Below are 15,843 nucleotides of genomic sequence, written 5' to 3'. Positions count from 1 at the left end.
CCTACCTAACCAAATCCTTTATTTTTAAAATGCCCTCAGTATCTATGTCCTAAACTATAATTAGAAGCAATATAACCAATCCAATTCAACACCCTGTACTTTCCTGCAATTATTTCCAAAAACAAAGCAATTTAATTTCACAGGCCAGCCCTGGAGATTACATGTCAGTTATGAAATTTTAATTTTCTTTACGTCAAAAAGCCAGAAATCCACAACAAAAATATAGTATGAGTTGATCATTTCGAATTATATAGAATTCAATTACCTACTTAAATGTGCAAAATCTTTTCCCCTTAATTACAATGCACAGCTGTCCACATTCTCCTTCTTTCCTTTTCTCTTACTCTCTATAGTTGACAACTCCTCTACTCTGAAGTATGATTCTGGGAGTGAATACTTTTAAAGTCCTCTCCCCATAGCATTCTTCAGCAAACTTCTGAAAGGAAGACTTCTGGCTTACTACGAGTTTGGCCTTAATTAAGAATGAGTGGCACAAGGATCTTAAACTTCTGAGGTGAAGTAGTGTGCATTATGGGAAATGTAGGGTAAATAATAGGAAAAACTTTATGAAGCGAAATGAAAAATTAATCAATATAACAAAGTGTTATGGGAAGCTACGGAGTAACAGCCAGTGGAGATATTCAGGGCCCAATCCTTTCCCCACTGAAATCAGTTTTGCCATTGAACTCCAACAGGAGCAGGACCAGACACTCACACTCCTCAATGAGGGGATATTTTAGAAACAAAATTAATCCTGCCCTCCAACAGGGTGGTGGACCGAAGTCTAATGCACTGTATGTGATCTTATTATATAATCGGTAAGGTACAATGATAGTTTAGCGGTGTTCTAATTAGTCTATCTGGACAACAAATCTCTCACCACCATGTAATAAAACTAATTTATAATGGCATTAATGCAGCACAAGTGACGGAGCTGATGGCCAATTATGCACAGAAAGAAAAATAAATAACTGACCTGCAGAAACTGTGTAAACTCCGAGTAGGTAAGATTCTTCTTCCTGTTGTGTCCAAAATGCAGTCGAATAAACTCACAATCCCAATTAAAAGGGATATGATGATGAATAATGGTCTGTCCAAAAATTTCTTTGACATTTTCTTGGGAGGGGAAAAAAAGCAAATGAGTTGTAGGATAAAATATTTCACCCTGCCTAACTGTTCCTGGTAGAAAACAAGCAAAGTTTTATAAGACCATTTAGAAAATGTTCTAGTCTGGTCACTTTAGAGTAATTTCTAAGTTGCATATTCAGAGCCACACATAAGAACACATTTACTACAGAATTTAATACTCAACTTTGTACATTACTATGTAAAGCCATGGAATTAATAATTTCACATTTAATTTTAATTAACAAGCAATTTCTCTTGTGCACTATAAATAGCTGCTACTTTATACTCTGATACAAAAATCAATAGTAATTCCCCATTTCTGCAAAGAGTCAAATTAAGCCTTTTATCAAAAGCATGAATACCTACATCACTGTCTAATGCAATATTTGTCATACTAAGTATGGTTTGATTGAGACTTGATTATTACATTCACACTAGCCTGAATATGTCTATTGAAGATAGGCCTAAGAAATGCCACCTAAAGCATATCATTAGCTCAGCAGAAAGCACCTTATTAAGAGCTTCTGATAGTGTCATAAAATATGGCCCTGACACAGAAATCAAACCCTATAAAACATGATTGGTAGTCTCAGTTATTAAAATGTTTTAAGATAAGTGAAATTAAAGATGTCGCCTTTTAAATGAAGTAGAGGGGGAAAAACATGTTTTAGGGTATGGAATTCTATTGTGTGTACTGTACCACAAATCAATGCCTAATCCTATAGCATATTTGTCCTTAGTAACAAAGCCCTATACAGAAAAATTATATGGGGTATTATGTGCATAGAATCCTGGTATATGTGTGCAAATGGCCAAATGGACATTTGTTCACACAAATTGGACACATGCAAATTAGACTAGCACATATTTTTCTAAATTCAGCTCAAAACGTCTAACTTTTAAATCAATTCTATATTTGCTTGTGAAACTAAACTAATTTAAAAGCCCACCACACAGCTTAAGTTAAAAGAGAAATGAGAAAATATTTTCTTTAAGACGGGACCACTTCTCTTTTCAGTTAACAACTTAGCGAGCTTATTTAACGTTGTTTGAATTTACATTAATCAATAGTATTAGAGGTATATTATTAGAGGACTCTTACCCTGTGAGCACAGTTATCTACTCTGTTCTAAAGGAAAATTCACAGATGTGGACTGCAATATCTTTTGTCCATTTTTCCATCACAGACTTACTTTGAAGGAAATCCATTCCCTTCTCTACATTAAGTGATCAGTTGGTTTGTTCATGTTTTAAAGTATATGCTTTTCGGATCTATAGCTGTCTTCTTTACATGAGTCAATGCTAATCCATGATTGTAGAGGCTTTATTGGTTCAGTGTATGAGAAATCATTGTGGGAAGGAAGGAAAGAGGGACGAATGGAAATCTATGGAAGGTGCCAGAGTCCCAGATCAATTAACTAATGTACAAGATTGGGTTTTTGGTTATATTATTTGCCTCACATTATAGATTATATATTTATTTTAAAGGAGAGATTGCTAAATGAGGACAAAATGATAATAAAGTTACCAGGAATAGGTAATAGCAGTCAAATAATAAAAACCAGGTTGATATAAATGTAAGTAGTCAAAAATTCCTAAGGTGCAGTGGATGAGAGAAAGAGAACAATTATGCACAAAAGGAAATGAGTCAAACACATTTTGCTGCATTTGTTTCAAAGCTCTTAATTTAATGGGAGGCAACAAACCTACTACTTATAGCTAGAGACCAAACACCAGGAGACCTGGATTTATTCCCCAACCTACCACTGAACTCCCGGTCAAGTCACTTAGGATCTTCATGCATTACCAATACAGCCAGGTCAGTGTTGTCCCCTGCAGTGCTAGCAAAAGGACACCATGGTGTAATTGAGACAGGGGACACTAGTGCTGTAACTGGGTCCACTGATCCAATTGTGTTTGTAGTGTAGATAAACCCTAAACTTGTAACTGTTTCCCCCATCTTGATGTTCGCTTTTGCAAAGTGCTCAAATCTTGTCATGAAAATGTGATGTAAGTATTTGGAGTTTCCTTTTGACTGTAAAAACAAGAAAAATAACAGTCTAGAAACAATGTGCTGAAAAAATTGGGTGATTAAAAATATTTATCCACAGTCCTCCAACTATTATTTCGAAATGTCTGCAACTTAAAAGGAAAAATTAAAGGTAAATGGAACTGATTTTATCAGATGGAATTATTCACATTCCTTCTAAAAGAGAGGCCTGCATACAGATAAAACTCTCAATTATTTTAATAAGAATTAAGCACTGAGGACAAGCCCTCAATCTTTGCATAACTCTTCCTTTAAGCATTTTCCCCAGAAACTACTTATAGCTCTGAGAATGAATTTCCTCCTCTCAATGTTTTCTATGAGGTTTTATAACTGGCTCTCAATAAATACTTTTAAATATCTGGCCTGTTATCTAGGTGACTAAAGATGTAAATAGGTGCCTAACTTCCACTGATTTGGAAGTTCGGCACCTAGGTACTTTTCAAAACCCTGCTAGGTGCCTAAATACTGTTAAAAATCTGGCTCAACCTTAATGATATTTGTTTAGGACTATCAAAAAGGACTAACAATTATTAGTATATATTGAATATCTTTCAGGAAGCTGGAGGTAGTAACCCACTTGATACCTTATATTTTGTTCCACAGACTTTGTACATAACATTCAAAATACACTACAGAAGTCATTCATAGAAACAATTAGCAGTTTGAATTATAACTATAATGCTCAAAAACATATTACAGAGTCATCAGCTATCATGGGAGAGGCATTAGAATATGGGAGTCATTCACAATAGATGGAATTGTTATTTCCTGATAATATTACCCTCTTGACACACTATGCCAACTACTGGTTTCTTATTTTATCCAGTTTTGTCAGTTCCTTTCTCACATCAAAGTGCAATCATCCCAAATTCATGTACAACTAACAACAGTGCAGTGGCAAGGGAGGTTTCAGAAGTATGGTCATACTCTGGTGACTGTGAATGAAGTGATGTCCACCAGCACATTTGTCACACTGTACCATGCTCTAATTTTTCTCTTTAATCTGTTCTATCACAGCAGGTGCAGGTACTTACATTTCTACTCTAAGCTGACAGAGTATTTATAGCAACAGAAATTGATAAAATCGGCTAATGTTAAAGTACGTGTACTCCTTTTATTTCCCAAGACAGAAGTCAGCAAATTATCAAAGATAAACTACTTGCAGTTCATATCTTTGATAGAACCATACACATGAGAAAGAGATCAGACAGCAATTCACTAAACTTTAAAAAAAATTGTAAAAAACACCATTTTATTACAATTTGACAGAAGTTTTTCATTGTCCCCATCAATCCATGCTGCTTATTTACTGAAGTCTCTTCCCAGTCTTTGCTAACCTTTCTGTGGTAGAATTACCTTTTGCTGGACAGATACTCTCCTCCAAGGCAGATATCAATGTAGCTCCATGATGCAGCCTGGATGGGGGCTGCCATACAAATGGCATGGCCAGAACACAGCCCTGTGATGCATCGAATCTACCATCAGCCCCAGGAGTGATAATCCTAAAGCCACATACAAACCCATAGCTCCAGCATTCCAGTGCACTACCTCCAAATTAGAGGCAAGTGCTTAGACAAAATGTTTACATGACTGCCGCAGAAATTTTCCACCTAAACATTTAAAGCAAATTATAGCTGTATCTGAACAGCATTTATTTGAAGGCTGCACATACCAGATTTTGTCCAACCACCTTCAAATATTTTGAAGATAGGGCTAAAGTCAGTACCTGTGAGGCTCAGTAAATTTTCTCCAAAAGAAGGTCCTTTTCAGACAACATTCAATTTCAGGTGAAGAGGCTAAATACCAATTCTGAGTTCCAGGCACGCAGATACAAAGATGAGGAGCATGGTATAAGAACCCAAACAGAACACATGTACAATTGAGCACAACCATCATCCCCCTAACCCACCCACCCACAAGGGGGAAAGGGGCTATATTACTGCAGAATCATAACAGTGCTACTCAATCCTTTTGATCTGAGCTATAGTGCTGAAAGTTTCTATTTATATATCTGTTTTACTTTTATATAGTGTACTTTATTTTTTTTAACTGTAAACAAATAGGAATATCAGCTGCAACCAGGAATAATGAAAGTTGCTCCATGTAGCTCTAACACTGCACCTACATCATGACAATCTCCAATAGCCCTTATCTTTTAATCTTGGCTTTTCACTGAGCAGAGGGCTAATCAAGCTGAACTGTACAGCAATTTAGGCTAGAATGTAAGTTGTATAGTGCTTAGCATATTCTAGTTATGGCTAAGGCCACTGGAAATGCACACAATGGAAATTCTATGTTGCATCACAAATTTAGGATCAGCCTGCAGATTTTTGGATTTTAAATGTTTTCGGCAGAATGTAAACTTCAGGACTCAGACTATGCTATTGCACATACATTAAAAAAGGAAAGGCAGCAGCCCTCACCAACAATTTAACACTAGGGTAAGCACAGAGCCAAAACTGGCTGTTGGACATCTTGGCCCTTGGGTGATAGCTACTCCAACGTGTCTTACACAAAATGCTTGTACTTTAAATTGAAAAACACTTAAAATGAATTAAATTTCATCAAAAGTTGAAGACATTTCCTTGGAACAAGGAGAAGAGAGTCATTCTGTAAGATGTCCATGTGACAGGGTTATCAGCTTTGTCTCAACTTTTTGGGGTACATTGGATAGTGCACAGAATCCAAGAGGCCTTTTAAGTGATCCTGGCTGGGAACCCTGGGTTCTGAGTTCTCTCTTCTCTTTTTGACCTCTCCCAGAATTTAAGAGCTGGGAGCATTAAAGCTTGTAACTGAGCCTGAAACTTTAGGCTCACTGTAAGTACAAGTTCATCACTTTATATAGGCAATGCTTATAGTTTGTGAGGCCTCCAATACAGCCCACCCAAAAACCACAATTGAGCTTTCACAGAAGTTCTACACTCTGCCAGCCTGCATGGCAGAGCTTGTAACTCCCTATCACCTCTCATGAAGCAAAAGGTCACACTAAAGTTACAGGCAAAATCCATTCCACAAATATGAGCATAAACACGTCAATGTTTGGGGTTTTTTAAGTGAGATTTTATTTATCTATCCAGGTTCTTTTATGGTCCCCATCACTAAAAATCTAAGCATTAATGTAAGCAATTCATTTCTAAAGTGTTGCTATGATCAGTTTTTGCTATTTCATACACTTCCACCTTCAGGATAAAAATCAAAACAAAAATCCTGCTGTTATTTGCAAATAACAAACAAAAGTCTGTCTGAAAAGCTCCCTGGGGGTGTTGCGCAGGTGGTGTGTTAGGGAGTAACAGAGGAAGGAATCCAATGGTATGTATGTCCTCATAGCAACTGGGAGGAGGCTTCCCAGCTCAGGTAGACAGCCATGCACTAGCATGCTAAAAATAGCTGTATGGCTTCAGCAGCATGAGCAAGCCACCCCAGCTGCTGCCATTACTGCCTGTGGCCACACTGTTCTTTTTAGCACAATCACTCAGGCGGAGCAGGCACGTATCTGTCTACCCATTCTGGGAAGTACCTCCCATCTGCTGTATAGCCATACCCCAAGTGTAACAAATGCAGCAGTATGCCTGCTAGTGTTGAGGTGGGAGACTGGGAAGAGGGTGATGCATGGGGTGTATAAATAGGAACGAAAATGAATGGAAACATATTTCTATTCCTATTTAAAAGGTCAGGACCATTATTAGTAGTGGCCAAGGTACAAAGGTAATGAATTAATCATTTTTGTGTAAATGAACACTTACAAGTTACTGCTTCCTCTGCAGCTGAGCTCCTGTTCTGTAAATTAACACTACGATGAAGGTTCAAGAACGGTCCCTGGATTTTAAACTATTTACTATTAAAACCGAATGGGTGCCTCTCACCGATCAATAACAGATTATGCTGAGTGGTTCTAGTTGTTAGACTGGAGAGGAGAAAGGGTAGTGGGATAGAAGAAAGATTAAACAGAAAACCATGTGGAAGGACCAAAGAAAGGAAGGGTGCCATTTCTAATTTCACAGGAACTACCAGGATTATCATAAATAACTAAAATGCATTGATGAGTCCATCATGTTCCCATATTCACTGCATGTACCTATGATACCACGTTAAACAGAAACCAACCTCAGGTTAGGTAATAAATGTACACTAAATTTAACATGAAGGTGTGTTGCTGTGTTGTATTTAAAATTTGGGTTTTTTTTAATCCAATCTCATGAGTTAGTTTTAGAGCCTGGCTCATGATTTTTGAGCATTTGGGGTTGGCAAAATAGGAAAACAAACAGTTATACTGAAGTGTTCTCAACTACCTCTCACTCACTCTTCCTCACCCCCTCCCCATCCTCCAACACTCTCAAAACCCCTACTGTTTCTTGCTCTTAAGGAAGATTTAACTGTCTCTTTCCCAAGGAGTAATTTATTACATTTGTTGGAGTAAATTCACTGGTTTAAATCAGAAATTTGGTTAATAATCCCATCCATCTACAACAGTATAGACAAAGCTTTTGTAAATGCTTTCATAAGAGATTAGGAGACAGTCTTTTTTTTTTGCTCTTAGCAACAATATTTAAATGCCTTGCATTAGTCAGCGTTCAGGTATCCAAATACCTTCCAACTTGCTTCAAAAGAATTTTAAAACTGAACACTGGGAAATCATGAACAGGAAAACTGTAAAACAGTATACAATTTTGGTTATTTTATCTGTTCTTTTGCTCTTCAGAGCTACAAGCTTTTAAGATAGCTCAGGTATTTAACTAAAAATCAGTCTCTGAAACATTCCGTGGTTTCAGAGAATGGCTGTCCTTTTAGCCTCTGCATGAAAAGGTGAAAAATTGGAAGAAAGTGCTTGGACTTGTAAACGCCAGTTAAGTGACACAATCCAGATCAGTTTAAAGTTTACTCAGTTGACAGTTCAAGAAGAATCCTTTGATTTCCAGTCAAATACCTACTTCTAGAGAAATTTTAAGCAGTCTTGGCAATCATGGGTTCCAGTCACTTTTACCCCCCAGCATGGGGATTATCTGCTTAGCATCAAGCAAAGCCACAGCTGTTTGGGTTATCTCAGAAGACAGAGGTGAAAGGCAAAAACTACCCAACATGAACATTTGCTCTAACCCAATTTCAGTTTCAACTAAAAATGTATAGAAAAAAAATCTGTAAAATTCTCTCAGTTTTGTAGCATTTGTTTTATATCTTATTTTAAATACTTCTTTCAAGTTAAGACGGCTTATCATCAGTGAAGTAGACACCATCAATGAAGGTAAAAAAATAAATCAACCAGGGTCTTAGAATTACCTGACTAGGAAAAGTCCTGACTTGAAAGTATTCTAAAGGTGAACTGTGATTTCACAAATCCTTAGCATGTTTATCATTAAGGGATGCTAAATCCCTTTCTCAAAAATTAACAACAAAGAGTCCTGTGGCACCTTATAGACTAACAGACGTATTGGAGTATAAGCTTTTGTGGGTGAATACCCACTTCATCAGATGCATGGGGTATTCACCCACGAAAGCTTATGCTCCAATAGGTCTGTTAGTCTGTAAGGTGCCACAGGACTCTTTGTTGCTTTTTACAGACCCAGACTAACACGGCTATCCCTCTGATACTTTCTCAAAAATTGTTTTCTTTCTATTACAGCCAAGATTGAAACAGGAATGAATGGTTTAAATGAGGTTGTGACTTGTTCAACTGGGTATTGACTACTAATAGTTTCCCCCCCGTTTTCTTTTATTTCAATAAATTTAGATTTTAGACAATTCTCAGTAATGTATAATCTCACATATGTTATCCACTGATAATTGATCAATCGTTCCGACAAATAGTTTCTATATAAACATAAAGCTATCACATAAAGCTTTGTTCTCTCTGAGATTTTAGGTGTTTCTGTGTAAAAGCTTTACACATAATTTAACAAACAAGTTACTCATTGGGAGTAGAGCACAAACGTTTTATCAAGAGCTACCAAGAGTAGAAAAGTGACAGAAAGAGGGCAAGAAAAACAGCAAGATGCTAAGATGGCCACATTTGTCATGCGTATATATGCAGGGTCAAGCCTAAAGGGGAGAAAAAAAATCAGAGTGAAGGAATCTACCTATTGTGTCATTGAAATGTAACCACAGTTCCAGTTCCACAACTGTCTACCAATCGTGCGCTCTAGTTGACTAGCTCTATTCCATTTCAGTATCATTTATAATAATTCTCTACATTATAAATATTTATACATATGGGACATGACATACATGAATAGAACCTTGTACACTACATAGATTAATATACACGTCACAATTAAGTGTGTGTATTTTGGTCAAGCAATGGGTAATAGTTTTGTTTATTCACACTTCTGATTGGCTAAGGTCAAAAATTACAAACCAAAGAAAACTGATCTTCTCCCCTCACCCCACGAGGAGTAAATATCTTGTAAGATTCTTTGAAGCAAAGAGCCAAAATGGAAATATCACACTTCACCATGATCTCGTCTTGTGAGGTCTTTGAAGAGTTTCCTAATTTGACATAACTGAAATGGTCTCCTGCACTCATATGAAGCTAACCCACTGTCGGATACATAGGTGATGGGGGGGAAGGGGGGAGCCCTGAAATAAACCAATACAGAAGCATCTCCTTAATTCACAAAAGTGATTTGAGACCAACTGCTGATTAGCAAATGTGAGTATTTCATATGAAATTATATAGTGCTTTATATTTCCCCCATACTCTACACACTCATAATAACCCTGTGAAGGTGGTTAAGTATCCCATTTTACATATAGGAAAATTGCCAAGGGAAACTGCCAAGTAAGCAACAAAAGAAAGTCAGGGGTACTGCACCACAAAACATATATTATAAAGAATTAAAACATTTCACAGTACACCACTAACTATAAACTATATATTTTGTAAAAGTAATGAACTGGGGGCAGTAGTATAAAACTTCCCTACAGCACTCTGCTGTTAAAAGGAATATCAACTTAAAAATCACAATTCTATCTGAAAGGTTGGTTTTAGTTGTATTTTTACAACTAACATTATAATAATTGTAAGAAGACAAATTTGTATCTATTTTTACAGATTACCTTGTGCATTTGACAACACTGTGTCTAGTCAGTTTCCCTTGTTTTGTGATCCTTTAATACAGCAACAGAAGAGGAAAAACACAATTTAACAATAGGAAGCTCTGATCGTAAAACCATCAAAATTGGCAGAGAGGGACACAGGGGCACGTATACTCTGTGAAATTACTTTTAACTCATTTTTGGAACCAGCTGTTTCAACTTGACTATGTTCATGTACTTTTGTGAGAAATCGGGGCATCATCACTTTTTTTTGGCAAGAATTAATTTAATGGATTGCTTTGACAGTTTGACTGCTAGCTAGTACTTGAATTTACTGTTTCTTTTTACGAAGTTCTTACATATTATTTCTCTTTAGGATGTGGCAGACCCTGAGTGCTTAATATTTTGCCCTGTTTGTTAATCATGTCACTTTATACAAGTAATGATTCAAGCAGTACTATAGAGCCTTTTTCTGAAGAAAAAAAAAGTATAATGCATGATTTGAGTTTCATCACCACCTCAAAAATTGATGCAAAAATGTTCAGAAATTGCCGGTACAGACAGTAAGTGGCCACAAATCCAAGCATAAATTGCATTATCTTTATTGAAAGCTTTATTCTTTTGGATAAAATTAACATGTCTCACTCCATTTATTAAAATTCTCAGCATTAAATATTTTCTAATCTAAATATACATTATTTTAATTTAACATTAAATAACAAATCTACAATCTATTATAATCAGTAAGCTTTTACCTATTCAGTAACATGATAAAATGAAAATCTTTCACCTACAGAATCCTGTTCAGTTCAGTTCTTAATCAATGATAAAAATTAGACTGGAACAATAAAAGTCTAAAAGCCAAATTCCATTCTTATTTACATGGCTTCAACTCAGGAGTTGTACCCATATCAGATAGAGTAGAATTTATCCCTAAAACAGGAAAATTGAATTGGGATTTCTAGAACATGAATTAGAACATCTTCATTTCTACCTGCAACCCTATTATCTTCTCAATAAATGTAGTAACAGTTCTCCAAAGGTGGTACATGGAGATCCTTAACTTCTTACATAAATCCCTTCAGGAATGAAGGAATTAGTATCCATAGTTCACTGTGTTTCAGGACAGTCCTGCACAAGCAAGTTTTGCACCACCTATTTTAGAAATGTGTAAGAGTCAATGATTCAACAAAATATAGTAATTACATTTCTGGATTTCTTACGCTTGTGTTCTAACCAACACTTTGAAAAAATGAAAAATTTTACCTATAGATACCTTATGTGCTGAACAATATGCATTTCAAATTAGTTTTCCAGGGAGTCTTGGCCATTCTTGCTATCTAAACTATTGACCTTAATCTGTTAAAGTGCTTTCTGTGAGTATTCTTACCAAATGTCACTTCTCCATTGCCACTCTTGTCAAACAACTGAAAAGCAACAATGAACATTGCATCTGGAGTACACAAAACTGACTCAAATGCCAAAAACTCTTGATAGGAGATCAACCTACAAAGGAAAAACAGAAGTTAAAGGCTTTAAAAGATATTCAACAAGGGCCATGAAGGTTGGGGTTTGATAATTTGGAAGGCTTCACAATTCTCCAGAGATTAAGAACAGGTGTCAAGAAACCTGATTCTACGCTAAAAATGGGAACAAATGTGCTGTGTGGCCTTAGGAAGTCACAACCCCGTGACTCAGTTTCCAATTGCATTCAGATCTGTGGACAGAACTCTCAGTACAAACCTAGTATTTAATACTTCATAATTATTTTTCAAGTGCTGTTCTACTTGAATTTACAAAGTGTCAAGTAACAAAGCATTTCTGCTGAAATTAAATTTAGAGGGTTGCCATATGCTGTCCCAGAAAAAGTTGGATTTTTTATGAACCAACATATGGATAAAAATGAGATTTTCCTTACAAAATGCAGAATATAAACATACCTTGAAATTCCTTTAAGAACACTGAAATAATACACTACTTTTAAAATTAAGCAAGCAAAACGTGTATAATTGCAACAGCTCTGAATTTCAAATTAGCATGTGTCTAGAAAAATAGTTGCAGTATAGCACAAAGCCCATTTTATTCACATTCCATCATTAATTTCTTTATCTACTTTATTTTAACATCAGTTAGGTATTTTTTGTATTTTCATTGTAATCTCCAAAATAAGTTTAAACCACAAAAATGAACTGCATCTATAGCAATAAAGTAACATGCATAACATTTCTGCAGATTGTCAAGGTAAGAATTCTCAAAAAAATATTTATTGATCTCAATTTACAAAATATAGCCTTCCAGTACTCTCAATGCTAAAGGATGAACTCAGTGAATTAAGCATAGCAGTTATTTTGCACAGGGACTGTTCATGTACGAAGACCTCAATTGGACAGATGCATATTTTATGAAACAGTTTAATGAATTAGGCCATAGTAGCCATTAGTTCATCTAGCCCTTATATATACACTAACCAAAAGGCAGAACCTTATAACAAGATCCCTTAGTTTCCATATTCCCACTGAACTAGAATCTAGAAATATGGCACCAACATTATGGGCCACTAAACACAGGAAAAATCTCAATTTTGACATTTCTATCATAGACCACCAGTCTAACAATTTACAAAAATGAGTTTCTTCCACAAGGTGATGATTTTGGAAAAGTTGAAATCTAAGGGCCCTGGTTCTATTTATCAGATTTTAACCAAGAAAAATCAGAATGGGAACAAGAACTATGCAATTACCAACATAGTTACATCCATCCAAAGGACAGACTACCATCCAGTCTTAGGTCTGGTCTATACTACCCGCCTGAATCGGCGGGTAGAAATCGACCTCTCGGGGATCGATTTATCGCGTCCCATCGGGACGCGACAATCGATCCCCGAATCGGCGCTCTAACTCCACCAGCAGAGCTGGTAGTAAGCGCCGCCGACAAAAAGCGGCAGAAGTCGATTTTGCCGCCGTCCTCACAACGGGGTAAGTCGGCTGCAATATGTCAAATTCAGCTACGCTATTCACGTAGCTGAATTTGCGTATCTTAAATCGACTCCCCGCTGTAGTGTAGATGTACCCTTACACAACACACAATTTACTCCAGATTAAAGATAGGCAAATTAGATTTTAGCCCCTGAGAAACAACATCTTTTAAATAGGTTGATAGCCAAACTGTGGGATAAAGTAAACAAGAAACTAAACCAAATATACAAAACTTGCATTGTGTCCTGAAGACCGTCAGTTCTGGATTGTGGGAGAGCACCAACAACTAGGAGGTTTCAAAAGGAGCCCTCTACCAAGAAAGCCCAAACACTGCTGCTGGTGAGTTCAATCCCAAAAAAATGACAAATGTATCAAACTAAAGGACAGAACAACTATTTAAAAAAAAAAAAACTTTCTACGGTGCACCTAAAGCAAACTGGTCCCCAAATACTCCATCTTTTTCCAGAACTGTCATAAATTTTGATTATTCTTGACCATTTTTTCTAGGATTGTTAATCCTTCTTGAGTTACTTAAAATTTAAGAACTTAATTTTTAGGGGCAGACTAATCGTTATTCATAAGACCTTGGTTCAATTCCCAGGTTTTGCCATTGATCTGCAGTGTGACTTTGGATAGTCGCTTTAGCTCTCTGTGTGTAGTGTACACAAAAGGGACATTAATGCTTACCTAAACATTGTAAAGCAATTTTAGATCCTCGGAAAAGTGTAATGTATTATTACAATTTGGTTGTAGACTAAAGTAATTAATAATGTTATACATGAAACTACCTGTAGAAATAATACAGTTATCAAAGACTAAAATTTGGTATAAGATGCTAAGACTCACGATGAAGGCTATAAAAGAATATGTTTCTGGAAAAAAAATTCAGGGATAAACCTGATGTTGTTACCATATAGGCACAGAATAAATCTTTCACATGAAAAAATCCTGACTAAAGATAAATATAGATCTAAAGATTCTGGAAGGAGCAGTTTCAGACAACTGAGTGTCCAAATATTTTGTATTCCAGATCACACAATAATAGTTCCCCATCACATCATCAGTTATTAGCATATAATGCATAAAGTCATTTTATTTTTAATTGTACACCTAAAACTTCACATTTAAGTTGCAATTCACATCATCCTATTTTGCTAATAACTTCTACTTTTGAACAAAAATTATTTATAACACCAAATTACTATTTCAGACGTCCCTCACAAGCAAATATGATATATAATCAAATCCTTATTTTTTCTGTTCCCTAATCACATTAATTTCTAGATGAATTTTGTGTTTTTAACGGTGAGGAAATAACACTCTGGCACTAAGCATGCAGCAGTCTGGTGCTGTGTGAACTGTCTCACATAATTCTGAAAATGCAACTCAATGTTAACTAAAATAGGATTTTAGGCTATGTGTTTTCCTGAACTGAGACTAATGATCAGATGAAACCGTATTCTTCGTCTGAATCAGAACTATAAACTAGGACAAAACCAAATGTATTTTCATTTGTGACTCTTTTAGGATCTGAACCCAGGACTCCTAAATAAATCCAACTCTGAGTTCCTATCTCCCACCAATTTTGGATGATGGCAACAGGAAGAGAAAAGAAACACTTTTCTAGACCCTTTCAACTAAGAATCTCAAGTACACAACATTAATTGCTTACATTGTGAGTGGAAGAGAAGGATGTATTAAAGAAAGCATCCAAAAAGAATGTTAAAATGCCTACAAGTAAATCTGAAAAAAGATTAGTTTTATGCAAGCAAGATTATTTTAATCACATTTTTGTATCCTGTTAAATAATCTAAAACAGATTTTAGAGATAATTTTTGCCCTCTAATATGCAGCATGCTTCACTCTGTACTTTGCAAAAATTAACCAGTGAGCTCATTTTCCAAGGTGTAGATTGTCATATTCTGGAGAGCAGGCTCCAGCCTCATAAAAATGAAACAGTAAGTGAATAAAAAAGAGAATATTGCATTAATTTGTAAATACCAATCAAGATTTAAACCATATTTTACTAGTCCTATTCATATTTTGAGAATGTTTTGATATGAAAGCTCTCAACTGCAAAAATCCAAACACTAGTGAAGGTGGAAAATTAAGATGTTATAAGTACTTGCTCTTCTGAATTTTAAGCAGCAGATTTCATGATCAATAGATGTAAACTACATTTATTCCAACAAGTGGTGGAGTTTTTGCTTCTTTACAGTTGGCATATAAGGCTGGAAATATCGGCCTTTACTCATGGCGGGAGCTAAAATGACCATTACCAATGAGCAAAGAAATGCTCAAAAACTGGGAAGGCAAGCTAAGTCTGGACATGTTAATGCTCAAATACGTTGGCCACTTTCCAACTTCTTCTGTCTCTGTAAAAATCCAAACTCCGGATAATAAGTTACACATTATTTCATCATATTTTATCGCCTGCATGAATACACTGATCTCACTCTGAACAATACTGTCCAAACAAAAAACTACACACAAAACAGAAAGTGGCAGAAAACCAGCAATTTCTCAGTCTCAGGGTCTGCTATAAGAAGTGAAAGACACTCTTGATTCCTAACTGTACAAAAGGTCCTTTTAAAAAACCACTCTTCAAATAAACACATTTCTAAAAGATGACCAACAGCTTTGGGAGAAAGCAAAATATTA

At 35.9% G+C, this 15,843-nt stretch overlaps 1 protein-coding gene across 2 annotated transcripts in view; it reads right to left on the bottom strand.

Moving 5' to 3' along the window:
* SLC25A12 (solute carrier family 25 member 12) overlaps nucleotides 1-15,843 on the bottom strand; it is an 83,763-nt gene that overhangs the window by 45,761 nt on the left and 22,159 nt on the right. For both annotated transcript variants that reach the window (XM_054043562.1, XM_054043563.1), the window contains exons 4-5: nucleotides 11,598-11,713; nucleotides 977-1,116 (exon numbers count right to left, since the gene is read on the bottom strand). In XM_054043562.1, coding sequence (XP_053899537.1) covers nucleotides 977-1,116; nucleotides 11,598-11,713 — 256 coding nt within the window. The remainder of the gene's footprint in view (nucleotides 1-976; nucleotides 1,117-11,597; nucleotides 11,714-15,843) is intronic.

This window comes from Malaclemys terrapin, chromosome 11 (genome assembly GCF_027887155.1).
Source record: "Malaclemys terrapin pileata isolate rMalTer1 chromosome 11, rMalTer1.hap1, whole genome shotgun sequence".
Classification (NCBI taxonomy): Eukaryota; Metazoa; Chordata; order Testudines; family Emydidae; genus Malaclemys; species Malaclemys terrapin.
The sequence above is the reverse complement of the archived record's forward strand: the minus strand, read 5'-3'. Positions and strand labels throughout refer to the sequence as shown.